At 37.7% G+C, this 27,357-nt stretch overlaps 5 protein-coding genes across 16 annotated transcripts; 4 read left to right on the top strand and 1 right to left on the bottom strand.

Moving 5' to 3' along the window:
• Window positions 1-923: 923 nt before the first annotated feature.
• LOC106084172 (ribosomal RNA small subunit methyltransferase NEP1) lies at window positions 924-1,918 on the top strand. The gene is made up of 2 exons (XM_013247686.2): window positions 924-1,191; window positions 1,248-1,918. Exons 1-2 carry the CDS (start codon window positions 1,024-1,026, stop codon window positions 1,836-1,838), a joined length of 759 nt encoding a protein of 252 aa, XP_013103140.2. The 5' UTR covers window positions 924-1,023; the 3' UTR covers window positions 1,839-1,918.
• A 220-nt stretch (window positions 1,919-2,138) lies between these two features.
• Window positions 2,139-3,058, bottom strand: LOC106084173 (28 kDa heat- and acid-stable phosphoprotein). Its single transcript, XM_013247687.2, has 2 exons — window positions 2,406-3,058; window positions 2,139-2,347 (listed from the first exon to the last, which is right to left on the bottom strand). Exons 1-2 carry the CDS (start codon window positions 2,881-2,883, stop codon window positions 2,277-2,279), a joined length of 549 nt encoding a protein of 182 aa, XP_013103141.1. The 5' UTR covers window positions 2,884-3,058; the 3' UTR covers window positions 2,139-2,276.
• A 781-nt stretch (window positions 3,059-3,839) lies between these two features.
• LOC106084213 (acid phosphatase type 7) lies at window positions 3,840-15,931 on the top strand. Of its 7 annotated transcripts, XR_009397940.1 has the most exons (7): window positions 3,845-3,900; window positions 4,210-4,377; window positions 6,399-6,556; window positions 6,997-7,340; window positions 7,396-8,812; window positions 8,897-9,813; window positions 9,888-12,517. XR_009397940.1 is itself a non-coding variant. In XM_013247756.2 (6 exons), exons 2-6 carry the CDS (start codon window positions 4,266-4,268, stop codon window positions 14,304-14,306), a joined length of 1,296 nt encoding a protein of 431 aa, XP_013103210.1. In that variant the 5' UTR covers window positions 3,840-3,900; window positions 4,210-4,265; the 3' UTR covers window positions 14,307-14,394. The 7 variants fall into 7 exon arrangements, 4 of the variants coding, with proteins under 4 accessions (XP_013103210.1, XP_013103209.1, XP_013103211.1 ...); XM_013247756.2 differs by lacking the exons at window positions 6,399-6,556; window positions 6,997-7,340; window positions 7,396-8,812; window positions 8,897-9,813; window positions 9,888-12,517 and adding exons at window positions 12,820-12,980; window positions 13,056-13,399; window positions 13,465-14,023; window positions 14,187-14,394 and having other exon boundaries at window positions 3,840-3,900; XR_001220770.2 differs by having other exon boundaries at window positions 8,897-12,517.
• Window positions 15,932-16,831: 900 nt separating this feature from the next.
• LOC106084217 (gamma-tubulin complex component 6) lies at window positions 16,832-24,799 on the top strand. 4 transcript variants are annotated; one of them, XM_013247764.2, is made up of 11 exons: window positions 16,832-17,310; window positions 19,631-20,249; window positions 20,311-20,513; window positions 20,569-20,722; window positions 20,800-20,935; window positions 21,111-21,327; window positions 21,402-22,338; window positions 22,411-23,523; window positions 23,589-24,126; window positions 24,199-24,451; window positions 24,554-24,799. In XM_013247764.2, exons 1-10 carry the CDS (start codon window positions 16,921-16,923, stop codon window positions 24,422-24,424), a joined length of 4,533 nt encoding a protein of 1,510 aa, XP_013103218.2. In that variant the 5' UTR covers window positions 16,832-16,920; the 3' UTR covers window positions 24,425-24,451; window positions 24,554-24,799. The 4 variants fall into 4 exon arrangements, with proteins under 4 accessions (XP_013103218.2, XP_013103217.2, XP_013103215.2 ...); XM_013247763.2 differs by having other exon boundaries at window positions 24,532-24,799; XM_013247761.2 differs by having other exon boundaries at window positions 24,199-24,799.
• A 1,066-nt stretch (window positions 24,800-25,865) lies between these two features.
• LOC106084219 (cytochrome b5 type B) lies at window positions 25,866-27,305 on the top strand. 3 transcript variants are annotated; one of them, XR_009398005.1, is made up of 5 exons: window positions 25,866-26,051; window positions 26,132-26,220; window positions 26,279-26,347; window positions 26,930-26,991; window positions 27,056-27,145. XR_009398005.1 is itself a non-coding variant. In XM_013247767.2 (4 exons), exons 1-4 carry the CDS (start codon window positions 25,944-25,946, stop codon window positions 27,135-27,137), a joined length of 348 nt encoding a protein of 115 aa, XP_013103221.1. In that variant the 5' UTR covers window positions 25,868-25,943; the 3' UTR covers window positions 27,138-27,305. The 3 variants fall into 3 exon arrangements, 2 of the variants coding, with proteins under 2 accessions (XP_059222739.1, XP_013103221.1); XM_013247767.2 differs by lacking the exon at window positions 26,930-26,991 and having other exon boundaries at window positions 25,868-26,051; window positions 27,056-27,305; XM_059366756.1 differs by lacking the exons at window positions 26,930-26,991; window positions 27,056-27,145 and having other exon boundaries at window positions 26,279-26,351.
• The last annotated feature ends 52 nt before the right edge of the window (window positions 27,306-27,357 follow it).

The raw sequence follows: 27,357 nt of genomic DNA, 5'->3' as shown, positions 1-27,357 counted from the left end.
TAATAAGAGAGCCGCATCGGCGAATTGCTACAATAAAGCATCTTTTTTTGGGAACTTGATATATCAAAATTTGTAAGCAAGGCGAATGAAATTCAATTTCCCGTGACTTCAAATTTTTGGCAAATTTGTTTTGACCAATCAGAGCAAGAAGTTTATTTATTTCTGAGTGTCAAGCAAAAAAAAAAAAAAACAAATTAAAAAATTTACAAAGCTCCAATTAGCTCCAAAGGCACAAAACCATCAAGAAGGCATAGTTTTTACAATATTATTATAGAGGCAGATACCTAACAGTGAAGCTGATGTTGAATGCTGCAGAATAATTAGCGTACTACTTGCAAAGAGTTCAAAAAGGAAGATTTTAACTATCGGGGGTTTCGTATGATTTTTTGAAGCTTTTGGATATTGGGGCGGCACAAGGAGCCTAAGTTCCCTGAAGCTTATAACGATTAAGGTTGTAAGACGTGTGCCAAAGCGTATTTAAATAGGTGATCTCACGCGAACATCTGTTAACGGCCGATCAGGTTAGACGGTATTAAGATGTCAGATATTTGATTGCATTCTCTCTGTTGTTATCTTCTTTCTCGTATATTCTCTGCTCATGTACGCACAAAAATTTCTTTGTGTGTGTTGGCAAAAAGTCGATCAGCTTGATGGCAAGATGGCAGATTGCAACATATGATTTGTTGCTGTTTTACAAATGAGACCACCTTTAATAGTTTCGACATAGACGTGTTCCATCAAATAATCTAAGTTTAAGAATCAAAAATTTATTTTGGAGTTTATATTTTTGTAAGGCAAATTCAAAAATGAATTGACATTTCAAGTTCTACCAGCTGAGTTGGTGGGGCCACCCGATAAATACTCCTTGGCCCGAACAGTACTTATACAGAATTTGTCATATCTGTCAAACATTATTGTGAATTTGAATTAATTTTGTTATTGGGATTGCACATCGCTATCATCGCAGCACGTGCAGAAATAAATAAATAAATAACTGGTCGGTGGGCTCCATAAAAAGAAATTATGGGTGGCAAGGGTAAAGTTATCGGCAAAAAGCGTAAATTTCAAGGGCATAAAGAAGATGACCCAGAGTTTGACTTGGCAAAAAAACATTTGAAGACTTCCCATGTTCGCTCCATGGAGAGGAGGTTGATAATAGTTCTTGAAGGTGCCCAACTGGAAACTGTAAAGGTATGTCGTTTCCAGCATGTTGAAGGCTCTCTTTCACTATTTTCGTTGCTTTGCAGGTGGGGAATACATTTGAATTGCTAAATTGTGACGACCATGCAAATATTATGCGCAAAAATAACCGTGATCCAGGTTCATGCAGACCGGATATAACGCACCAATGTTTACTAATGCTTTTCGATTCACCATTAAATCGTGCTGGCCTTCTCCAAGTGTACCTGAGAACAGAGCACAACGTTCTAATTGAGATTAACCCTCAAACAAGAATACCACGGACATTTAAGCGTTTCGCAGGTTTAATGGTCCAACTGCTTCACAAATTTTCAATACGAGCAAATGACACATCAACAAAGTTAATGAAGGTGATAAAAAATCCTATAACAGATCATTTGCCAGTAGGATGTAAAAAATTTGCCATGTCCTTTTCTGGAAAATTAATAGAAAACATAAGAGATTTGGTTCCCAACAAAGTTGACGAGAATGGGGATGAAGGCGAACCTATAGTTCTAGTTGTTGGGGCATTTGCTCATGGCGTTTTGAAATGTGATTATACAGAGGAATTGTTTTCCATTAGCAACTATCCACTCTCAGGAGCAATAGCCTGTTCAAAACTTTGCACCGCATTTGAAGAAGTCTGGGGCATAGTTTAGTTTTTTTTGTACAATCATAATAATGCTAGTTATAATCAATAAATATGTGCACGTCAGCACTTGCACATTTATTTTATATATATGTATGCATATGCTTTCATGGAGTTTTAATACAAATCATTACTAGGGCTGATGATACAAGAATGTTATTGTTATAAAAGTGTGTTGTACACTGAGTCGGCAGTCGTTGCCGATGAGGGACTTCATCGGGTCAATCCGATACGTACAACCGGCAACCGTAGGATTGGTACAAGAATGTCGCGACCAATTGTCAAATATACGAAATTGAAAGATTTGAGATGCATTCTGTAAAATTATTTATACATGTATTATATTTTAATATATAAAAACATTGCAATTGCTTGAGTTTCTGAAGAAATGAAAACAATGGATATCAAAATATGCCGAAGAAATGTTGAAGTTATATCTACAGATCATCTATGATTTTGTAGTTCCCTTCTTATCCTCAGCCAGTTTCTTTTCTGCTTCTCGTTTTGCAGCAGCGTCAGCTATGTATTAAAAAAATGTTTTGAATTTGAACATTGTATCTTATATAGCATATCTTACCTCGTTGTTGCCGTATTAAAGCCAAACGGGCCAGATCGGACTTAGCCTGTGCCGTCTTGCCGTCTGCGTGTAGCTTTTCATACCGTAAACGCGCCTTCTGTTTTTCTATTTGTTCTCGCTCACGTCGCGTTAGTTCTGGTTTTGCACTATCGCCGCCACTTACATTTAATTTTTCAACTTTTTGTGCAACCTTCTTAACAGCTCTGTTTGGGTTTTCAATTTCGATTAGACCAGCAACACCCTTCTTAGCGTCACGGTCATCTTCTGACGACTCGTCCTCTTCTTCAGAGTCTGATGGTGGAAGTGTACCAGGTGGCGCAGCGCCCTTCTTTGCGTTGCCCTTACTGCTTCCTGCTTGTTCTTCTTCTTCACCTGATTCCTCGCTACTACTTTCATCCTCACTTTGCTGTTGCATTTCTTCCGGAGATGTAAAATGACGCGATCGGCCTTTATGGTTAACATATTTTCCACGTGGCATGATTATGTATTAACAATATATCTAAATTTAATCAACTTTTCAACTTCTTAATGCGAAATTGTAATTAGAATTTAGATACGTGAATTCGAGAGTGCGAAAGTGATTATTGAGTGTGTGTGCGAGCGAACCAGGCGATTAATCAAAAGTCCTAATATCGAGTATCGATTGTTAAAACATCGCCTGGTTCGCTCGGACGCACACACACGCACATGGTTGAATTAAGAAGGTTGGCTCACTTGCCCAACAACAACGAAATCGAAACGATACAACTCTGTGGCGATGGTGGCACTAAGTTCCCACTAGACTTTAAAATTTCTGGACACTTCCTAATTGACATTCTAGTTTTTATTTGCATTACCATGTGAAGCAGCCTCAAGATCAAAATATTTATGATTATAAATGTACAAAATTATAAATTAAAACAATTAAAATGTGAAAAAAATTTAAATCCAAACCAAGCATTTGTCTTGTGAGATTTGGATACAACTCTGGAGTTGGACAACTCCATCTGCTGGGCAAGTGAGCCAACCTTCTTAATTCAATCATGAAAACACACACACACACATTTATGAGTTCACGTTAGCATCTAGGCAAATTTATACAAGATAAAGTCATTAGTCCAACTGATGAAATTTTCTAATTCCAGAGTTGTATGCAAATCCCATTAAAACGTCAAAAGCTTGTTTTGGTTTTTTAAGGTTTTTTACATTTTTATCGTTTGAATTTATAATTTATATATCTATAATCATAAATCTTTTTCTGTTGCTGCTACACATGATTATGCAAATAAAAACTAGAATGTCAATTAGGAAAGTGTCCAGAAATTTGATAGCCTAGTGGGAATTTGCGCCACCATTCTCACAGGGTTGTATACTTGTATTCGTTGTTGTTGGGCAATTGAGCCAACCAAATTTTAATCTTTTGATCATGATATTGCAAATAAAAACTAGAATGTCAACTAGAAAGTGTCCAGAAATTTGACAGTCTAGTGGGAATTTGCTCCACCATCACCATAGGGTTGCATAGTTGATTTCAACCCATGTTTGAATTAAGAAGGTTGGCCCATTTGCCCAACAATAACGAAATCAACGATAGAACAATTAAAATGAGGAAAAAAAGGAACAAAATGTGAAATTTTTTTTAAATCCAAACCAAGCGTTTGATGCTCTAGTGAGATTTGGATACAACTTTGTAGTTGGACAAATCCATCAGCTGGGCAAATGAAACAACCTTCTTAATTCAACCATGCTTTGGACGACAGAATTCTACGTTAGCGTTCCCACTAATTCTGAGCTGATTCATTATTTCATATTGGTAAACATATAGAGAGGAGTTGATATTGGAATCTACAAAGTTTATGTTCATTATTCCTAATTTTGAAAATGTGTCGGGTCTTTATCGTCGTTGCATATTTTTGCGTTTTACTGACTCTTGCTAACAGTTTGGACGATGCTGTTTACTTTCAACCTGAACAGGTCCACCTATCATTTGGAGGTAAGTGGAATTTTTTTTAACGCAGTATGGAATATATACTACTGTTAGATTATTATTCAAATATTTAATTTGCGTTTAATTTCTTTGTCTCTCTGTGTCGCAAATATGGATATTGATAAGAGTCTATTGTTCGTAGAAATAAAAAGCAATAACAACATATGCATGTAGGTCGTATTGGTTTATTAGTGTTACTTAGATTAATACAAAACTGATATGAAGCAGTGAGCATTGTTGTTAAAAGATGCTGCCTCGAAACAAAATGATTATCACTGTTTATTAATAACCACCCCTCACGGGGGTATCCTAAGCTCTTCACTCCGATTGTAACATCGCGAAATATTAATCCGCAACACCATGCAATTTATAGGGTCGTTCTTTACTTTCCTGCTTTTCCCCTCAGGCCGAGTTCTTTAAACCTGCTCCTATATGGGGACTTATTTCTAATGTTGTTGTTGTTGTTGTTGTTGTTGTTGTTGTTGTATCCTCGTCAAGCTCATTCCGGCCTATGCGACCGATCGCCACGGGAACATGACCATTGGTTGTTTAAAGGCGCCATTAACCCACCTTAACGCAACCTGTGGACGCGCCCGGTAGCTCGCAGTTAAGCTTCTTGTGATAGCAATGAACACCACACAGATCGGACCCCAATGTTCCAGCCTGTGTGCTGCTCACAGCTATCCCGTGCCAGGTCATATTTCTAGTCGCTGTTCGTGGTGGCAAAAATGCACTTTATAGGGCGCATCTACGATTTCGCTGAAATTTGGTGTGTAGATGTGGGTTGACCACAGGAATACGAATCAGTAGTCCGTTTTAGGGTTAAAGGCCTCCTGAAGGGCCAAAAAACCCCCGTGGAGGGAAGTGGTCCAACCTAGACAATATGGGTATCAAATAAAAAGTATTATCGAAGCGAAAAAAAATCGCGAGACCGTTTTTAAAAAATATTTCTTTAAGAGCTTCATTTATTTTTTTTTTGCGTATCTTTCGTAATCTCTTCTTCGTACCTTTCATTTGCCTATGTTAGCTGGGTTAAAAATGGTACATATTCGTAATCTACTCTACTTTCATATGACAAACACATTTCGTAGCTTGGACCCTTTCCCCCAGGAGGGGATTTGGCCCCTAGGGGAGGCACAGGAGCCTTTGCCCCAAAAACAGACTTTCGATTCATGTTACTGGGGTCAAAATCAGGGAGGGTGCAAAAAATGAAAAAAAACCAGGGGTAAAGTGGAATTTTCCCCATCTGACTTACACTGGATTGGACTAAAACAAAAAACACAGCAATTAACGTGGCACTTGTCACGTTAACATCTGAGAGATAAAATAACAAAATCATGTTTTTCCCTTTTCTTTGGTTTAAAACCTCTATGGTAGGTCTTCTTTCTAAAAACTTGGCTATGGAACAAACTTAAATCTCAATATCTCGAAAACAAATGGAGATACGTATAAATTTCTGAAAGCCAAAGACCGACCCCAACTCAATAATGCGTATGAAATGGAATGAATGAAGTATTGAATGGAATGGAAAACAAATGGAGATACGTACAAATTTCTGAAAGTACGTACCTTAGAAAGCCTAAAGACCGACCCTAACTCAATAATGCGTATGGAAAATTGGCGTGAAAAGCCAATAAAATTGAATTGCGATACATGACCGTATTGAATGGAGATAGTTAATGTTTTTCTGCCAACCATCTTCCAGAAGTGCCCAAGAAATGAAAATTCATCGCGGGCGTGAGAAATTCCCAAAGATTGCTGTGCTACATGCTCAAAACTTAAACACTTAAAAAAACTTCTCATTATTTTTGTATTAGCTATTAGTTGCCACGTTTTTTTCTTCATTATTTGATCGCAAAACAACTCATTATCTATGTGCTATTTGACTTATCGTAAATGCAAGGCCATAAAACATCGTGCGTGTACTTGGCAAAGATGAAAGTCAATTTTCTTTTGTTAAAAATTGTTATCAGAAACTAATATGCAATAATATGCAATAAATATAAAAAATGCATTTTGAATTGCAGAAAAAACAAGTGAAATCGTGATAACCTGGTCAACACGAAATGACACCGATGAATCTATTGTTGAATGGGGCCTAAATGATTTGAGTAACATGACACTTGGAAGTAGAGAAAAATTTGTAGATGGTGGAGATGAACGACAAACTCAATATATACATAGGGTAATATCTTGGCAATTTAACTTTACACTGAAAAAAACCGCACAGCCAAATGTGGATCAAAAAATTCATAATCAACACAGCTGTTAAGAACAAAGCATTGTTGAATAGGAATTGGCCTAAGAGAAACGAATAGTTTCTGCGGGCATACTTTTCCCAATGAAATGTTGTTTTCTACTACAAAAGAGGATGAAATACACATATCATTTAAAACTTCTTGGCGGAAGTTGTTATTGTTATTTTTTCATCCCATTAAATTAAAAGTCATTGGTCTGTCTTAGCACTGTGCGGTTTTAGCTACTTTTATAACCGAATCCACTTGACTCCGAGATTTGTGTGCACTGTGCACAAAGTTATGAAATAGGTTGGGTAGGTGGAAACGGTTTTGAACAACATTTGATAAAGTGTACATTTTGAAATTAGTCTCTCTCAACCAATATTAGGTAAAGTTAGCTTTTCTTAAAGCTTCCGCCACGTACATTTACCACTGCGGAAGCAGAATGGGTTGGTCTAGCAAATTTTCGTTTGTGACTCCACCAGACGGCTATAACTGGTCACCATCATTGGCTATATTTGGCGATATGGGTAATGAGAACGCCCAATCTCTGGCGCGTCTGCAACAGGACACCCAAAAAGGCATGTACGATTGTATAATTCATGTTGGTGATTTCGCCTACGATATGAACACTGACAACAGTCGGATAGGAGATGAGTTTATGCGACAAATAGAATCAATAGCATCATACGTTCCTTATATGGTTGTGCCAGGAAACCACGAGGAAAAGTAGTAAGTAGATTATATTGCAATCTCCAACACTGTTTTTAAATTGAAAATATTTTAGCAATTTTTCCAACTATCGCGCACGTTTCAGTATGCCAGGAGGGACAGAAAACATGTTCTACAGCTTCGATTTGGGCCCAATACACTTTATTGGCATTTCTACGGAAGTTTATTATTTCTTGAATTACGGACTGAAATCCTTAGTTTTTCAATACCAATGGCTGGAAAACGATTTAATGGAGGCCACAAAACCTGAAAATCGCGGAAAGAGACCCTGGATAGTCGTTTATGGGCACAGACCGATGTACTGTAGCAATGAGAACGATAATGATTGCACGCATTCTGAGACCCTAACTAGAGTTGGTTGGCCTTTTCTTCATTTGTTTGGCCTAGAGGAATTATTTTACAAGTATGGCGTGGATGTTGAAATTTGGGCCCACGAACACTCCTATGAACGTTTGTGGCCCATATACAATTATAAAGTTCTAAATGGATCCAATGATGAACCTTATCGTAATCCCAGGGCACCGGTTCACATAGTAACAGGTTCGGCAGGCTGCAAAGAAGGTCGTGAGCCATTTATAAAAAATATCCCCGAATGGAGTGCTTTTCATAGCCAGGATTTTGGATACACACGGTTGAAGGCTTTCAATGCTTCGCATTTGTATTTTGAACAAATATCGGATGACAAGAATGGAGATGTTATTGATTCATTTTGGATTATTAAAGATAAACATGGATCCTATGAGGCTCCATAGACCCAGCATAAAATGATTAAGTATTAGCACAACCTTTGGCAGCACAAAACATATATATGTATGTCACGAAATTACCTAGTACATACATACTTGCATTTTTTTTATTACATTCCCAAACAGGTCGTAGCATATTTTAGAAACCATCAGTAACAGTATTTTAAACGATAATTATGCGATTTTAGGTAACCCATGGGTCCCCAATTTCCATTTCAAAACTGCACCTTCGTTATATATTTTATGAAGCATTTATAGACTAATATAATATTTGTTGTATGTCGTAAAGGGCACTAAATATCTATCCATAGAGTTATGTATTCGTGTTCTATGTGTTTAACAATAAAATCTATATTTATTTTAAAGTAATACAACATACAAATCCACATATTAAAGTTTTCCTAATGGACCGATTATTGAATACAACTCAGCTATAGTTGCGAAGCCAGAAGATAAAACCATGATATCAGTATTCGGGTGTGTTCTGAAACTCACTTTAGCTGGTGAAACGAAAACTTTTCACTTTCACTTTTCACACATTTCTTGGCACGGCATACAAACAGAATTGCTTTAATTTACAATGAAAAACACATTTACGATGGCAAACACAAATAATTTTTACAATAACATCAATTTTATGTCAAATTAAATCAATTTTAACAAAACAGCACAAATGTTTGGATGCTGGTTTTTCTTTCGTATTTAGGGGTGTGTTTTAAACTGCTGGTAAATATTTCATTTCATTCTTCTTTTATTACTTGAAAAAATGTCCACTGCTTCCGTAAAAATCAATGCTTTTTTACATTTCAGTCTGCAAATCATATGGCTTTGCAAAGCCATCATGTTTTAATTTTTCGAACAGGAATTCGAAAAATTGCTTTTCCCTGCTATGACAGAACAGCTAATTTGGCAACGGGAAAGTGAAAAGTTATCGAAAAATGAAAGTGAGGTGAAACACAATTGAGTCGGAAGCTTTTTTTAGTTTTATGCAAGCTTAACCAGTTATGTGCGTTGACTTCTCGAGCCTCTAGAAGCCCCATTAATTCGCTGATTTGTTTTTTTTTTCGAAACAATTCAAACTCAGCTTATTGTGTAAACTTAAAGCCTAGCCAATATAATAACATATGTAATGTGTAAAAAAAACATGTATGTGGGTAAAAAAAGAAAAACTAAATAGTTTCCAGTGACATTAACATAAATGCAATTATTTTAATATTTTTTAGAATAGCTTCAACATCTAATATATCAACACTAATATCGTGCACGTCCATATCAGAGTACAGACAGTAAGAAGAAGTGTACACAGGCTGTACAGTGTACTTAACATAGCAATCCAGTAGTTATTCCAAGATTTTTAGCCTTATCGACAAGCTGTACGGGTTGGATACATACCAATTGCTACAAATTCATCAGTATTTATATTCTGGTGTCGATTTGAGATTAAGAGACACCATGTTGTTGTAGGGCTAATATAAAGGTTTGGAGGCCTCCGTGCCGCAGAGGTTAGCATGTCCTCCTATGACGCCGATCGCCTGGGTTTCCTTACTAATGCTGGCTACTTTGGTGGGGTAATCTGCCTATGTGGCACGCTGTTCGGACTCGGCATAAAAAACGAGCGTCTTATCAATGATATTACTTTAATCGAGCTGCACTCATTGATTTGAGAAAAGTATCCCCTATTCCTCAATTGAATGTTCATGGAAAATTTAGTGGTTAGTAATATAAAGGTAATTGGCATGAGCCCAGTTGGAAATAATGTCCCAATCTTCATTGATTCTTAACAACCCTTGCTTTATTTCAGATTTAGGGAGCTCAGAACTGGACATCATCAGCATATATATGTATAGTATGTGAGCTGAGATAGCAGGTCGTTTATGCCCGCACATAGAGGGACCACTACGGTCCCAAGCACATCGATTAATTAAATATTTTTTTGATTTCTGTATTGGTCTTACTTTTGATGGTTTCCATGTGGTTGGATATTGGCCAGTTGTTAAAATGGTCTTGAATAAGTTTGTTATGCACGACAGTATGTGCGGTAAAGTAAATTTTTATGAATTTTTGGCGTAGTTAATCCAAACCAACTGCATTTGTCTAGGTCTATAAACCTGCAATCCTCATATACAACAGTAAGGCGAACAAATGAACATCCAAACGTTGTGAACTCAGAAAATATTGTTGCATTTGATATAACAGTTGATGTGTGTATTTTTCCGGTATCAGTCCCAAGGCTTGTTGCGTTCACTTCATCAGGATTTGCATCAAGAGACAAGACTGCATCCGATACTAATTTTTCTTATTGTCTTTCACTTTTTTCGAATCAGTAGCCTCGGGGAATTTTCCGGCGTAATAGCTAGCTTTAGTACAATCAATTTCCTTATTTACATCAGTCCTAGCAGCCCTATTCTAAATAACAATTCCCTGGGAGTTTTTTTTTTTACTTTTTCTGTATAGCAATTTCGTAGGAGTTTTATTTCCCTTCACCCTTTTCCCTTATTCTAGACAATCTTCGAACAAAGGAAATATCTCCCAGGGACTTTTTCCCTGAAGTATTCTGAATTGAGATAAAAGGGAGAATGAGGCTATAAGATTTGGGAGAAATTCCCCCAAACAAAGGAAAGGGAGTTAGGATAAAAAAAATTTGAATTTAATGGTTCTTAAAAAAATTTAAACACTTTTTACCATTAAAGAACAATTCATTATGTAGCGAAATTAATTTTCACTCTTTCTTCAAAAGCAAGTGCAAATATTGTTAGGTTCTTCCGGTTTAAACATGCCATGTACCCACCATATCGTGTAGCTATCAAATATGTGGTTCATATTTTAATATTCTTAGACCCATATGTATAATGAGATGTCACCAAGTGGCACGGAGTCGAATACTTACATGAAGTCCCTTATCATCGAGATTAGAGTAGAATTGGGCAGCACTCTTTGAAATGCAAGAAGTCTTCTGCCTGTTCCTTAAGGGAATGTTCGTGGGAAAATTTCCAACATTGCGCTTCAGACCATCAATTATTCAAAAGTACTTGGAGCCACATTTGGTAGCATTTACTCCACAGGAGTAGTGTCGCATTTTCGACAACAATATGTCCAGCAGCCGCTCCAACCACCAAGAAAAGCTACCGCCGTCCGGAAATGTCGATTAGATCTTCAAGTTCTAGGTCCATAAAAGTAGGCCTTTAGATAAAGCAGCGTATCAGGATGACAACCATAGTATTCATGACGACGAAGTAGAACCAAAACTCTATACTACACACTTAAGTAGCTCTGCCCCAAGAACGATCCGATATATTCAACCAACTTAACTCCTTTTGACAAGAGAAAGCGCTAACGTGAAGGATGTGTGCCCGCATGCAACCAGGGACAATAAGACACAACCTACAATCCCATGGCAGTCGTTTGTACGTACCGGAGTGGCCCGATGGTATCCTCAACGGCCAGGGCTGCTGCCTCAGTGTACGTGCTCGTCATTTTTTTCGTCATGGGAGAGGCACATCCCAGATTGCCTTTTCCGCACGCTTCTGGTCCGTGACGGGATTGAAAAGATCGGTCGGGGTCGTTCAGGTGTAACCGGTGCATGGAGTGGGTCATTTTCGATCTTGCTCTGGCCTACGTCACTACTAGAGTATAGTTGCACTGAATATATTACAAGGTGCTTTGCGAATATTGACAGCAGTGGGCCTTCGTGATACACCATTCCGTGCAGTGTAGACCCATCCCGCCTGCGCCTGGCGCTAGTGACATATGCTGTCAACTTTGGACATTTCGATACTGTGCCGAAATTCATCAAATTTGTTTTTCAGACTTTGTGCATTGATGTGAAAGATATTCAGTCCAGTTTTCAGTCTACAGAGTGCTCTAATCATGTTAAATGATCCGTTATTGGAACCCAAACTACCATTGTGTAAACGCATTTATAAAAATGGCAACGCCTTTGAAAAAAAAAAAACTATTACAAAAACAAAAAGAAATGATTATGGATTGGAAAGACATTAAAGAGTATCAGTAGCATGCCAAAAAAAAACTGATCAAAATCCACCTCATTTGCAATGTAACTTGTCTCAGTACTGGGGGCAGTGTAAGCCCGCAGAGAGGAATAGATCATGGCGATTTGTTTTTTTGAACTGCACAAGCATGTTTAAGAAATAATTTTTCGTGTATGGCTATAAAAGCTGTATATCAGGACTATGATTCCCCTTTTACCCTTCGGTCGATATATGGATTTGTATGACGGTGTTTCTATATTCAGTACCGTGCATATAACGTCAGATGTTTGCCCGAATTTCTGAGTTAGTATCAGGTTATATACTGTGTGTCGTACGCTGAGGTGGAAGCCCTTGCCGTTGAAGGTGTCCGTCGGGTCAATCCGGTACGTGGACCATGGGGTTGGGGGAGATATTTTATGATGTGAACAAATGCAAGTAGAAGGTATATAAAAGTTTTATACAAATGACTTACACAGTTATATACATATGTCTCGTGTACTTGAAGAGTGACAACTCAAAATATTGTAAAATTTTTCATACGGATATCTTATAAAGTTTTTTTTATTTTTTTTTTCTTTGAACGTAAGTAAAGGGCAGCCGACTTCTAAAAATGAGCTGGCTGTAAAATCGATTTCTTTTGCGTTATGCCACTCTTTATGTACATGAGTATTGTATTTTTTAATAACATGTATGTACATACATCCCGTCTACAAATTTCTCTAAAATATTTTCTACATATTAAAGAAAAAACGCAGTTTGTTGTTACATGGTCCACACGGGACAACACTAACGTGTCTATTTGTAAATATGGCATCGATGGCCTAACAAGCGTATCGGAAAACAAAAAGGGTCCATCAAAGTTTATTGACGGTGGTAAAGCCAAAAGGGTGCAATATATTCACAGAGTAGGTAGAGCGTAAAGAATTGTTGTAAAAATGCAAGAACCATAACCCGTGTCCCAATCAAAATTCATTTTGCAGGTTGCATTGACGAATCTTAAAGATAATACTCGCTATTTGTATCATTGTGGTAGCCCCCTAGGTTGGTCAGCTCTGTTTACGTTTCATACTCCACCAACAGATGCAAACTGGTCTCCCACTCTTTTGATATATGGTGATTTAGGAAATGAAAACGCCCAGTCCTTGCCACGGTTACAGGAAGAAATACAAAATGGTTCAATTGATGCGGTGTTACATGTTGGTGACTTTGCGTATGACATGCATTCTGCAGATGGTACCGTAGGGGATGAGTTTATGCGTCAAATCGAGACGATAGCAGCGTATGTTCCCTATATGGTTGTTCCAGGAAACCACGAAGAGGCATAGTATGTTTTTTCCAATCATTGGTTAGTCACAACGATAACTACGGTATACTCTTGCGTTCCCTTAGCAATTTTTCAAACTATAAAGCCCGTTTTAGTATGCCTGGTGGACAGGATAGCTTGTTTTACAGCTTTGACTTGGGCCCTGTTCATTTTATTGGATTTTCGACAGAAGTTTATTATTTTCTTCAGTTCGGTCTGAAGCCATTGGTTTTTCAATACAAGTGGCTTGAGGAAGACTTGAAATTGGCCTCTTCTCCCGAAAGACGTTCTAAGATTCCCTGGATTATAACTATGGGCCATCGACCAATGTATTGCAGCAATAGCAATGGAGATGACTGTTCACACCATAATACCGTAGTTCGCAAAGGTCTACCCATCTTAGGTTCCTTCGGTCTGGAGGAATTATTTAATAGGTTTGGCGTGGATGTGGAAATATGGGCTCACGAACATTGTTACGAGCGTCTATGGCCCATCTACAATTATACGGTATTAAATGGGTCTTATAGCGAGCCTTACCGTAACCCCAAGGCACCGGTGCACATCATAACGGGAGCAGCTGGCAACAAAGAAGGTCGTGAACCGTTTCGTAAAGACATTCCAGCGTGGAGTTCCTTTCACAGCCAGGTGCGGCATTAACCTCTATATTTATGTAGCTTTCACAAAATTGTCCACCAATGTCTAAATTGATGTTTTGCAATACTCAGTTTAAACTACGAAAGCTAAAATATGGCAAATATTTATTTATCTATTTCAAAAATTAATCCATTTCATGCTATTTAAATTGCAGGACTTTGGTTATACTCGCTTCAAAGCCTATAATAGAACACACCTGCATTTTGAACAAGTTTCTGATGACAAAAAGGGCCAAATCATAGACCAGTTTTGGGTCATAAAGGACAGAAATTAACATGAAATACATATAAAAAATGGTTTATAGTTTGAAAATTAAAATGTTAAGCTTTCTCCAAAATATATAGATCCAAAGCATAAATACACTTTTAATAAGGGTTTTTATTTTTTTTATATAAACCAACAGGTCTTTTAAGGTCAACTAATTTTTGAAGTTTTTCAGGAGACACCAATGAAATCGTTGTTACGTGGTCCACGTTGAATGCTACAAATCAATCAATTGTTGTGTTTGGGAGAGATTTTAAACAGCCGAAATTGTTGGAAAAGGCTGAGGGATCCTCCAGACTTTTTGTCGATGGTGGCCCCAAGAGATCTTCCCAGTATATACACAGCGTTTCCTTGAAACATCTGAAGGCTCAAACGCGATACGAATATAATTGTGGGAGCGATTTAGGTTGGTCTGCGACATTCTCTTTCGTTACCCCACCTGAAGGCAGTAATTGGTCCCCGTCATTGGCTATATATGGGGATTTAGGAAATGAGAATGCCCAATCTTTGGCACGTTTGCAGCAGGACACGCAACAGGGAATGTATGATGCCATCATTCATGTAGGTGATTTCGCCTACGACATGGATTCGGATAATGCTGCTGTCGGTGACGCTTTTATGCGACAAATTGAATCCATTGCCGCCTACGTTCCTTACATGGTTTGTCCTGGCAACCATGAGGAAAAATAGTACGTATTTAATTTCTAAATAAAAGTAATCGAGTATGCACCAATTTGACCTTTACAGCAATTTTTCCAACTACAGGACTCGCTTCAGGCCTGGAGGTACAGAAAACTTGTGGTACAGCTTCGATCTGGGGCCAATCCATTTCATTTCTTTCTCCACTGAAGTGTATTATTTCCTTAACTATGGATACAAGTTGTTGACAAAGCAATATGAATGGTTGGAAAACGATTTGAGGGAAGCTAATAAACCCGAAAACCGTGCGGTTCGTCCGTGGATAATAACGTTCGGCCATCGACCCATGTATTGTAGTGACGACAAGGAGTATGATTGCAACGAAAAATTAGAAACGTTTATACGCCAAGGCTTGCCTATTGTAAAGTGGTTTGGCTTGGAGGATTTGTTTTACAAACACGGCGTTGATGTAGAGATATTCGCACACGAACATTTCTACACTAGATTATGGCCCATTTACGACTATAAGGTATATAACGGTTCAACACAAGCACCATATACCAATGCAAAAGCTCCTATACAAATCATTACGGGCTCTGCGGGATGCAATGAAAATCGTGAGCCATTTTCTAAAGTGTTGCCGGAATGGAATGCTTTTCACAGTAATGTAAGTTTGATCTCGTAACACTAACACTACTCTTTTTGTTACTAATGCGCTTTTGGTATTTTTTTTCTCTTTAAGGACTATGGCTACACACGTCTAAAAGCTTACAATGGCTCGCATCTATATTTTGAACAAGTTTCCGATGACAAGGACGGTGAAATTATTGATTCGTTCTGGATTATTAAGGACAAACATGGATCTTATGCTCAAATGTAAGAATAAAGGTTGATCGGAAAAATTGTGATATGAGATAATTTTGTGTGGTTACTATACGTAGAATAATATATACATATATATAATAAATTATAATCCGCCTTTTTGTGCATATTGTATGTCTTGATATCTTGTCTTTGGAACAAAAAATTAGAAACATACCTAAACCACTTCTAAAATTTGGCAAAAGCGAACAACAAATTGTTGTGGGTTGGCAAAGTTGGATATCCAATATCCAATCCTACTCAGCTTACCACCATATCCCTCTGACCACAACTATGCCATTTCTGCATACTAATAAAGTATTTTTAAGCTCTACAAATATTTAAATTTTCAAAAATGAACTTATACCGAATGATAGAAGTAAAATTTTCCACTATTGGAAACACACGTTTTCGCGTTTTTCGTTTTTATTAGTAACGAGAGAATGTCATACTGTATGGAATCAGCCAGTCTTTTTCTTTAAAATCTAGAGTAATCATGAAAAATTTTAGATTTTAGTCGCTACAAGAGAACGTTGCACCAGCCTTAAGGTAGGTATTAAGTTTGAGTTTCGTAGTGATAATTCAAAAATTTCCCTATTCATTTTTTTGATAAAAAAAAAACTTACATAGACATTATTAAAATTTTGTCATAAATAATTTGAATGTCCCACTAAATAAAATCCACATGGTTTTTTTAATAACATGTAATCGTGAAAAAAATTTGGGTTTGGCTTTGAAACTCGAGCGGTTAAGAGCGAGATAGATTGGCTGCATGAAAATACTATCGATTAATCGATGTTACTGTGCCGTTTGGCACCAGTGGATTCAGATAATGCTACAATCCCATGGCAGCCGGTTGTACGTACTGGGTTCTTCATCGGTAAAAGCTGCCGCCTCAGTGTATAACACACTGCTACAACAACAACAACCAGTGGAAAAAATATCCAATAGAGCGAGCATTTTTACATCGCACAACAATTATCAATTGGCACACTCCCAAAGAAACGTAATCTAACATTCTGAGTGAATGTCGGATTGAGAAAGAAGAAGAAGACTTCTAGATCCCTAGTTTCAATGGAATCAAAAATATAAACATTACCTTAAAAAAAAAATAAAATAAAAAAATGCCTGATTTGGGAGAAAACGAGGGCGTTAATATAACTTTACTTTTTAATAAATTGTGCTTCTCCATTTTGGATCAGTGCAATTTACCAAACCAATCGCTTAAACTGACAGCTGCTCGCAGGCTTAGGAATTTATCCTTCGAAATTCTGCTGAAAGCGAGGAAACAAGATGAAGGTGACCAGGGAGATGATTTTGAACGAGAGTTGGACATACAAATATTTTCAGCTAAACTTAATAGTCGATGCAATCATAACAACAAAAGCTTTTCAGCTTTTGAGGAGCACTTGGAGTTTATTAAAAATGAGCCATACTTTACAGAGGGTGCTGGCAAAAGTATTCTCCAATTTTTGTTAGCTCTTCAAGAGAAGTCTCATGGGGACGATGATGTGGTAAGAAAACTTAATGTTTTATATGTACAATGAAACTCAGTTTTCTTCTTTCCGTGCTCGCACTATCTAGAAAGGGGTTATAGGCCGGGATTGCTTTTTAAACATCTCAAACTGTACCAAAAAAAATTGGAAGTTATTCTAAAAAAAAAAACATTTTTTATACTTCCACAGCGACAAAGTTTGTTCTATTCATACATCATTAATAAATTTCATTTGTTGATTGAGTGTTGTATGTTCCATACGCCATTTTTTGACTATTTGAATTGTGGGCTTGAAAAAGGGTTTCCCCATACTCTTTTTCGGTCGGTTTTCCTGTTTTAGGTTCTATGGTCAATTTTATCTATGTCGACTTTACTTGTTGGCAAATATTTTTTTTATGATTCGTTTAGCTTTTCGTGTTAACATAAAATTAGAAAAAGTAACGAATCCACCAACCACTATGGGACGCAAATTTTCTGTCTACACAAATTACACTACTTCCATGATACGTACAAGATTCTGTGCATCTGTTGGAAGTTGTATTGATGGCTTCGAACGCTAGACGACGGCATCGGCTCTCGCTGTTGTCCAGGTTTGACCGGACAAAATTCGGCCGGGCTCTGCCGAATTTTTTCATTTTCAAGTTTTTTGCCTGATTTAAATTTAATAATCTTCGCACTAACAGGCAAAAAACTTTATTCTTTGTTTTCATATAAAGAGAATTGATCCCCTGATAATCGAATAAATACAAAAAAGTTTTTTGGTGTTTTAATTGATCGTTTTGTGTTAAATTTTTTATCAATATTTCGACAACCTCCGATGGCCATCCTCACGATTTGCACTAGATATATAATATTAACAAATATTCCACAAAAATAAAACAAAAACACAAATCTACATATATGTATTTATAAACACATACTATAAAATAACACCAGTATTCACAAAACAATGTTGATTTGAAATAGGTCTATTTGACAGATTTCCTTTATAGAAATGTCAAAAATAACTATTTTTATTAAGTTTTGAGAATGCGGCCGTGATATATTTGTATATTGCTTTGGATTTTAGTTTAGAATGGCAGACTATTTAACTGTACAGGTTGCGCCGGAGAAACCTAACTTATTTAAAAAACTCCCGAACGGTGAGTTGTGCGGGTAGGGGTCGAGAGAGTGCGAATCTGGAAGGGGAAGTCCCCAAGTTTGTTCCTCTCTCCAGTCAGTTACCATCATGCTCTGGTCTAGGGAGATGCAGGCCTTCGCCGTCGAGAGCTTTTCTAACGGCCGCTCACTTGTTGCTGGGCAATGTGCCCTTCGCGCTCGCTTTGAAATTCCTTCTCACAGACTTGTTCCTGGCCGTAATTCGATTCTGTCGTAGGTTAACTCATTTCGGTAGTGTGGAAGTGCCGCTTAACCCGGAAATGAATGAGTGAGGGTATCAGTTGTTTCGGTCTCCCGGCGTTCAGCTCGCAAAAACCCAGATGCGACAGGAATTTAGTTGCAAGAACTCACTGAACGCGATTTTGGTGCCCGTCAAAATGCATGTAATGTGCTGATTGACAACCTACCAGAAACGCACTAGTTTTTTCCAGTGACAAGACTTATTTTCACACTTTTTTATGGTTATTTGAAATCCCAAGCAAACAAATTGATAAGCTGCAAAGAGTGGACACGAATTTCAAAAATTGACTTAATCAGTGTATGCACAGAGGGGTCGCCATTTACCCGAAGTAATTTTAAAGGCTGCATGAAAAGTTGGGATTCTCAAATAAAAAAGGAGTTCGTCTTAGTTTTTGTTGCTCCCACATACGTTAATTAGCATTGGCTATAATTATGGCAAATATGCTAATGCAATTTGGGAAAGCAAAGGACAATTTATAGTCCGAACGGTTTGCCGCGGAGCGACTACACTTAGTAAAGATGATGGCCTAAGGTATTTACATAACAAGTGCTGTTGTTGTAGCAGTGTGTTGTACACTGAGGCGGCAGCCCTTGCCGATGAAGGAATCTATCCATATGTCGGAATTGATAAATCTTTCCGAGCTCCTTAATTGTGTTGCTGGAAAAATCACTCACCTGAAGTTTATACTGCATGCATTTTTTTACATGATTTTACATGAAATTATTTGTACTGACTCAATATTACATTCATGTTACACTAGGATTAATTCTTGTGATGTGCTTCTTTTAAACCATAAGCGTGAAAAAGACATTTATGGACATGTTTTTAGCTCATACATTTTTCTTTTTTGGGAGTTTGGCAGTTGTTCATGTGAAAAGCCGAATAGAGTACCAATCCTTATGTGGTGATGAATTTGATAGTAAAATCTCTTGTGTTTCAGCCTATTCCGCGCAGTCCAGATTTATTGGTGCCTGGCCCTTTTACCCTGTATGCTGACTATAAAAATAATAAAAGCTATCCCGTACTAAATGAATGGACTGACATAATGAACCCAATGCCGAAATATTTCAAAGGCATAAAACCGTTGGAATCCCCTGACAATCCATACTTGCCAAAATTTATATTCGAAGGTGAGAAAGATCAACTTTTGGCAGTAGATAATAAATTTACGGTCGCCTGTTCCTCAAATGAGTACGACTCGGAATGTTCCTTTACTGGAATGACTAATCGCTTGTTGGGAACTTCTATGCGTATAAATATGAATTCGCTTCAACTATTCCCAAAAAGTTTCAAAAAACCGCAAATAAAAACAGTCAGACCAGTTTCAAGCACACACGTTAATGATTCGGATAGCGAGAAAAATGGTATTTCCAAGAAAATATTTTCTTGGAATTGGGAAGGATTGGCTTGTTTCGGCATATCATGTACAAATCCATTTGCTGGAGATACAAATGCGTCATTGCTTTTGAAGAGTCATCTAAGCCAGAAAGGGAATGTTAAATTTGAAGCGAAAATTGTGGCTGAAAAAGATTTCATAACAGATTTGAAGTCTCTCACAGGTACTATTGGAGACATCTGAAGTGTAATCTCGTCTTGTAAATTATTCCATTCTTATTTAAGTTGGTATTCAATCAAATTCATTCAAACATGATGAGTTTATTGTGTTCCACATGGAGAAGAATGTATGCATAGCTGGGGTGTTGCCTGAAACAATTAAATATGCCGTTGCAGAATTCATTGAATGTGGGACGTGTTACAAACGCTTGCAGACAATGATTTTGAAGAAGGACTATAAGCTAATGTTTGATGGATTTATGTTTAAGGTGAGTATTGCCGCACTTCTTAACTCCGCGAATCTAAACAATCTCTTTTGAAAAGGCTTTGTGTAGTGCCATCGACGAGTACCTGTTAACATTCCGTCAATACGTATTCGGCAAAAATGATGATCATATATTGGGATTTTATAAGCGTATCAAAAAGATGATTAAGCAATTGACGAGTCTATCCTACACCCTAGCCGTTCATCCCAACGGTAAGTTGATTGTTTATTTTGAATTCAGTACTACGTACATATTTGGATGCATGCGACTACGTTGGTAATTTTTGCAGTTGACGATAATTTTAAGCCACCTATGGGATCTCAATTTCTGGGCTATCTGTATAAAGAAATAATGCGTACCACAGAGAATGATTTTCTGGCTATACTAATTTTTATAATGAAGAGGTGTTGCCACGTGTATTTCAAGTAGGTGTAAATATGAAGTTGCAACCAAAACTGTTAGCCGCAGCAAGTTTACAATAGACCCAAATATTGTTTGTTTAGCATATTTTGGTTCTTGGTCAATAAACCGTGTCATTCCAAACAGTTTTGGAGAGTTTCTACAAACGATTATTTGGATGATGCAAAACTATTTTTTTAGGCACTTACAAAAGTGGATATACTATGGGTTGCTGGATGATCCTTGTAATGAGCTTTTCGTAGGCTTTGTAGACCACTACAGAGAAAATACGAAATACTTTTACGATAAAGCTTATTTCGTGCGAAGGGAAGTTGTACCTGGTTTCTTCCAAAATTTTGAAGAAGAAATCCTGCAATGCGGAAAATACACCATGCTGCTGAAGGCCTATAATCCAAATGTAAATATTTCATTTGAAAACATTGTGTGTGTGTGTGTGTGTGTGTGTGTATTGACAGTCTTTTTCAATCGCAGCACCCAATTTTCGACCTGGAATACCCCTCTATATCCGTATGTCTTTGTGTTGCCGAACTCGAAAAGTTAGAATTATCCTGCAAGGAGTATTTCGAAAATGCCAAAAAGCTTTGTCTAAATCCAATAACTATACAAATGATCTTTGAATCCAGATCAGAAGAAAAGCGTCAGTTGTTTCAGCGCATGAGCGAAAGATCGCGCGCCAATCTTGAGCGATGGACAGATGAACAGAATGAGATTGCACTTTTGGCGGCTGAAAGGAAGAAGCAACGTCTAGAGGAATTATCAGCTCAACTGCACGATGCCAAACAGCGTAAGATGCTAGAGAGAAAGGTTAGTGTAGAAAATGAGTTAAAGTATCTGAGAGAAGCAGAGAAACTTGAGGAACAACGCACTGCCATAGAGAATATAAATTTACGCAAACGGATTGAATACTACCAAGAATTGCATGATATTATCAAAGACAAAGAACACAGGAACAACTTAACTTTATTGATACCAGCTGCAGCAACAGCCCAACCATCTCCTCGAACACCAGCGAGTGCTGGCACAGACTTTGAGTCGTGCTGTGGGGAAGATGAAGAACAAAGTTCGGATTATGAGGAATGTGTCTCTGAAGAATGTGCTGAAAAGCTAAGTGAAATAAAAGACATTTCTGAACAAAGTGAAAAGCAGGAATGCAACAAGGAATCAATCTTGGAGAACGAAATCCACCAAGAACTAGTCCATGCTGTAGATCTTATAAATTGCAATAGCGAAAATATTGCCGTAGACAACGGTAATATTTTACAGCAGAATCGTCAAAAAATTATGTCAGGCCACAATATGGAACATTGCACAACAGCCTCAACGGAAATTGCTCTAAAAAAATCCTCAACTGTTGCTTCGTCCTTTGCTCTGGAGAGTACTCTCAAGATAAATACAGCAGGAACAGCAGGTAAAATCACAATAATTATTTAATTTGAATTTTTCCAATTTTTCCAACTTTTGTGACTTTTTCCGATTACAGATAACAAGGAAATGCCGCTGACAGAGGCACAGAAAAACAAATTTAAAGTTTTAAGTGATGAATTTCAAATCCAAATATCAAATCAAACGCATCGCACCAAATCAATGCCTGATGTTAATCTTAATGATGTGCAGGATGAAGAATTGAGTGAATTACAGAGAAATCGCCGACGTATGATGCAAAATGATTTGTTTAGTGAATACAATAAAGACCCGGAGCCCAGGTCAGTCAATCTGTATTTGCCCTTGGACACTGATCGAGCAAGAAATCGTAAAAAAGTATTAGAAAGTGAATATAATATTCTAACTGGAATGGCAAATATGGCAACGGTTGATACGCCAATGTCTACCGCATCTGATGATATTCCTTTAACGGAAACCTTGAGCGAAATCGAGGCTGACAAAGACAATGGAAATATTTCTAAAAATAATGACTCTGGCACGCCAGGTTCCACAGTTGATGTCGGCATTGACACTTTAAAACTAAATGTAACGATGCGCCCAGACAATACCAAAGAGTCAGCCCTAACCACTCCTTATACATGTTTGCCTTCGACGCCTGAGAGTGCACTAAACACGGCAGGCATTAGGGCTAAGCAGGGCTTCACTTTTCCAAGTGCTGATTGCCAGAAAACATGTATCGAAGTTGCTTTTAATAATGATTCACTGCAGAGAGAAGATGCCTGCCCGCAACCAGATTACAATCAGCCGTACAAACGTTGTGAGCAACTGATTGCGACGAATTTTAGATGTAACACAACGAGTCCTTACATACGCCTCAATAGCAGCAACAATCATTCGAATAGTACACATAAGTCCCCCACACTTACAGAGTTTTTAACTGAGTTTCTGCAAAAGTCCGTTGTCACACCAATGGGCACCCATTTGGAATTGGTCAATAATGAGGTTATGCGTATGTTTCTGGTCGATTTGAAAGTTTTAGATCACTTTCGAAGCTTGCGTAATTACTTCTTTATGATGGATGGCGAATTCGGCTCCATTATATGTGATGGCATCATTGGGAAATTGGAGGATGGGGCCAAACCACAGAAATTGCTAAACTACCAAATATTGCATTCCATTTTAGACACAGCATTAGGATCGAGTATTACAGGTGAGACAACATTACTTCACTCTGCAGCACAAAAAGGCATCGACTTAAATAGAATTTGTTTACAGGAAAGAATAAGAATGCTGAAAATCTCTCATTCATTGTAAATGACGTGCCTGAAAAATTCGAACTAAGTTCACCCGATGTATTAAATAATCTCAGCCTTAGCTATTGCATCAACTGGCCTTTGAATCTCATTCTTAATCCGGAGACTTTGGAACAATATGCGAATATTTTTAAATATCTAGTGCGCGTACGTCGCATAAGTTGGATCCTAGAAAAAGCCTATCAAATACTGAAGGAGAGCGTCAAGAAAAATGGCAAAGACCTACTTAAATCGCCGCAGTATCGGCATGTTCAACTAATACGCCATAAATTCTATCATTTCGTGCATGCCTTACAAAACCACATCACAGGCAATGCTTTGCAGGCCTCGTGGAAAACTTTCAAAGACGAGCTGCTGAGCGCCAAAACAATCGAAGATTTATATCGCAAACATACCACCTACATAAAGCGAATTTTGTTTCTATGCATGTTGAATAAAAGAAGTGCCGAATTCTACAACACCATAGAAAATGTTTTCAAAATAGCCATACGATTTTATAAGTGAGTGAAAATGCTTGCCTAATTCCTTTAACACTTTTCTTTAACGCGTTTTTGTTGTTTGTGTGTTTGCAGTAATTTGAAGTCGCGCGAGTTCAAAATAAAGCCCGGCGAAACTTATCATACACATTCCCGGTATGAAAAGTTGGTCAATGATGAAGTGGAGTTTAATAAATTCATCAAGTACACAATATATTTGGGCACCAAAATTGTTCGCCATGGCTATCAGGCTGAAATTGGTGAATTCATTAATTTGATTAACTATAACCAATACTACATGAAATCAAGTCTCTACAACTAGCTAAACAAAAAAAAAAGTTATTGAAAAGTATGTATTGTTGTTTATGGTTAGATAATCGGGGACATTTTGGAAAAATAAATTGTTGTGTCATTTCTAAAACATACCAGATTTGTCTCCCATTTCTTATAGCATATCTCAAAGTTAACCACATCCCCCGATACCAACGAAACATGTTATGTGAAAAGCTGATGTTGAAATAAAAATGATGGAATAAATTTGTTCGATCGGAAGGTATCGTACATACATACATACCTGGCCTACATTTCGATTAGAGCATGCAAAAGTGACAGCACATACATATGCCTGTTGTCTAATAGCACCTCAAACAAATGCACAAAAAGTTGTTATAAATGAAATAAATTAAATTAACAGTTATTCCTGTGTATTACTTTATCTAAACAAATTTAAATTATTCAACCCTATGGCAGCCGGGTCTGTGTACCGGATAGTGTGCCGCCTCAGTGTATGTGTTCGTCCTTTTTTCGTCATGGGAGAGGCACATCCGGTTCCGGAATTGAAAAGAACGCTGGACCCTGGTTCTGTTCGGTTTGCCAGAACCACCTCCATCATTGGTCGGTGTCGGTGAGGTGCTGGAGTGGGTGCATTTCCGATCTTGCTCTGGCCATACATCACTACGGGAGTATAGCCACACTGAATATGTTGCAAGGTGCTTGGCGGACATAGACGGCAGTTGGTCACAAGCGTCGTCGTCATCGCCTTCTGGGTCCTCGTCGTCGGACTATGTGACTACCTCGACCTCTCCCGTATACTCAACAGCAGCATCCCAGCCCCAATATTACCAGGTAAGAGCTGGGAAGTGTATCTTGAATTGCATAATTGAATTGCAATGATCTGAGAGGCGAGATCGACGTTATAGTCGGGAGAACATATTGGTTGCAGCGATGCAGGCCAGGTCTGACCCCCGGCACCGGATAGCTGTGAGCACCACACATTGAGGTCCGATCTGTCCAGTGTTCATTGCTTTCACGACAAGCTTGGCTGTGAGCTAACGGGTGCGTCCACAGGTTGCGAACAGTGGAATGCTCCATACGGAGTAGCTGCCAGTGCAGTCGCGGACAATCAGGGGCATCGAGCGGTGAGACTCAGGGAGAGGCCGGGCGGCACCGGCTCTTGTACAAATACTGAGTGCCTATGTTTGCAAATTATTACGAAATTACGCTCAATTGTGTTTGTGAAATATACAAATAAAATTTTTCCTTACCTTTAGGTACCGTTTATAGTAAGTTTTAAGACGTATTTTTTGTTTAATGGAAAAATTGCAAAATGTAAACATCATACCGTAAGTAAAAAACAGCAGTTTCACACACGTATGAGCATTTTCTGTGCGACTTGCAAAAAAAGAAGACCAAGCAATTTGGCCATCTAGTAGAATTCCTAAAATCTTTGTTACATAGTGTAATCAGCTGATTTTATCAGCTGTTTTATTTTCTAATGTACATCTAACATTTCCTTTGGAATTTTCATTTGCAATTTGTCCAGGAAAGCCACGTGAACAAAAATGGTGAACGAGATACCTCTTGAAACGGTGAAGCAGCACAATAAGCCAACAGATTTGTGGGTTGTAATAGAGAACAAAGTCTACGATGTAACAAAGTTCCGTAGTGAGGTGAGGAGCACGACTTATTTTATTTTTTGTCAAGTCATGAAAGTAAAGATTTATAAATTTGACTTACGGCATTCATGCAGCATCCAGGAGGCGAAGAGTCCTTGGACGAAGTGGCAGGTAGAGACGGTACCAAGGAGTTTATGGAGGTCGGTCATAGCCAGGAAGCCAGGTAGACATTATCAAATCTTCTTTAATTTGGTAAAAAAAAAATGCTTTTGGTTGTCTAGGGAGATAATGAAAAAATTTTATATTGGAGATCTGGCTGCGAAAGACTGTAAAGGAAAGCTTCCGTTAAGGTAATTGTTACATATGTTATATTGGTAATGTGAAACAATTAACTATATGTCCTTGGAACTCGCAATCGTTTGGTTACAATGGTGTACCATGAAGCAAAGTGCATGTAAACAAAGTCATAATGTGCATACACCTCATTTATGTGCGTAATAATTCCTTCTTATCGGCGCTTTAACAAATACGTCACAAACACAGCATGGATGATCATATTCCATTCCATCCGAACCACACAGAAATCAAATAATCATTTTATAACTATTCCAGTTTTTCTCCAAAAAAAAAAAAAGCTGGATACATTATCCATTTAACTTTCTTATTTTTATAAAATTCATATTTTGTCAGTTGTAGATATTTTTATGCAACAAAAAAGATTAGGTACTACAAATCCACCAAGTGAGACATTTCAGAACGCCGTCATTCATCATCCGCCCCTGTTAAGATGTGTAAGTTCCTAGTTATTGCATTACCATTTCACATTTTCAACATTTGTGGTGTGTGGTCTGATTTTATGTGGCTCTCAATGTCTAGCTCTCACTGCTTTTTCAAATAATTTATTTTCATTTGTCCCACCATTTTTTTTGTAGATTCCAATGACGAGTCCTTCGTTGATAAACAATGTTGTGTTTTTTTTAATTCACTTATAGTGGTATCGTTCTTTCAATGCCAACGCAATATATTTTAACTTGAGTAACTGTTTTCTATACTCCCAGGGAAATCACCTTATGCCTTATATCGTTCGCCATTGGTGCAGCAGCAATATTTTTCATTAAAAAGACTTTAGCAAGGAACTAGGAAACGAGCTACCCACAGCTGTCATTCCAGGGTAAAACTGTGCAATTTGTGTTCGTGCTAAAGATCATCGTCGGTTGATAATTATATAACACATAAATAACAAAGTAATTGTAATAAATATTAAAGTATAAATAAACTAAAGTAAATATTGGTGGAAATGAAAGTAAATCCTAGAACACATAGATGGTCTTAGGCCCAAGCGATAGTTTTAACAAGCAAA

The sequence above is a fragment of the Stomoxys calcitrans genome, chromosome 4 (genome assembly GCF_963082655.1).
Source record: "Stomoxys calcitrans chromosome 4, idStoCalc2.1, whole genome shotgun sequence".
Classification (NCBI taxonomy): domain Eukaryota; kingdom Metazoa; phylum Arthropoda; class Insecta; order Diptera; family Muscidae; genus Stomoxys; species Stomoxys calcitrans.
The sequence above is the reverse complement of the archived record's forward strand: the minus strand, read 5'-3'. Positions and strand labels throughout refer to the sequence as shown.

Coding starts and splice junctions, on each gene's coding strand:
- LOC106084213 (XM_013247755.2), top strand. CDS start 4,266: ATGTGTCGGGTCTTTATCGTCGTTGCATATTTTTGCGTTTTACTGACT. Junction 4,378..14,471: donor GGTCCACCTATCATTTGGAG/GTAAGTGGAATT, acceptor GAAGTTTTTCAG/GAGACACCAATGAAATCGTT. Junction 15,603..15,677: donor GGAATGCTTTTCACAGTAAT/GTAAGTTTGATC, acceptor TTTCTCTTTAAG/GACTATGGCTACACACGTCT.
- LOC106084173 (XM_013247687.2), bottom strand. CDS start 2,883: ATGCCACGTGGAAAATATGTTAACCATAAAGGCCGATCGCGTCATTTT. Junction 2,348..2,405: donor TTTAATACGGCAACAACGAG/GTAAGATATGCT, acceptor TTTAATACATAG/CTGACGCTGCTGCAAAACGA.
- LOC106084219 (XM_013247767.2), top strand. CDS start 25,944: ATGGTGAACGAGATACCTCTTGAAACGGTGAAGCAGCACAATAAGCCA. Junction 26,052..26,131: donor TAACAAAGTTCCGTAGTGAG/GTGAGGAGCACG, acceptor GCATTCATGCAG/CATCCAGGAGGCGAAGAGTC. Junction 26,348..27,055: donor AAAGGAAAGCTTCCGTTAAG/GTAATTGTTACA, acceptor CTATACTCCCAG/GGAAATCACCTTATGCCTTA.
- LOC106084172 (XM_013247686.2), top strand. CDS start 1,024: ATGGGTGGCAAGGGTAAAGTTATCGGCAAAAAGCGTAAATTTCAAGGG. Junction 1,192..1,247: donor CCCAACTGGAAACTGTAAAG/GTATGTCGTTTC, acceptor GTTGCTTTGCAG/GTGGGGAATACATTTGAATT.
- LOC106084217 (XM_013247764.2), top strand. CDS start 16,921: ATGCCTGATTTGGGAGAAAACGAGGGCGTTAATATAACTTTACTTTTT. Junction 17,311..19,630: donor CTCATGGGGACGATGATGTG/GTAAGAAAACTT, acceptor CTTGTGTTTCAG/CCTATTCCGCGCAGTCCAGA. Junction 20,514..20,568: donor TTGATGGATTTATGTTTAAG/GTGAGTATTGCC, acceptor TCTTTTGAAAAG/GCTTTGTGTAGTGCCATCGA.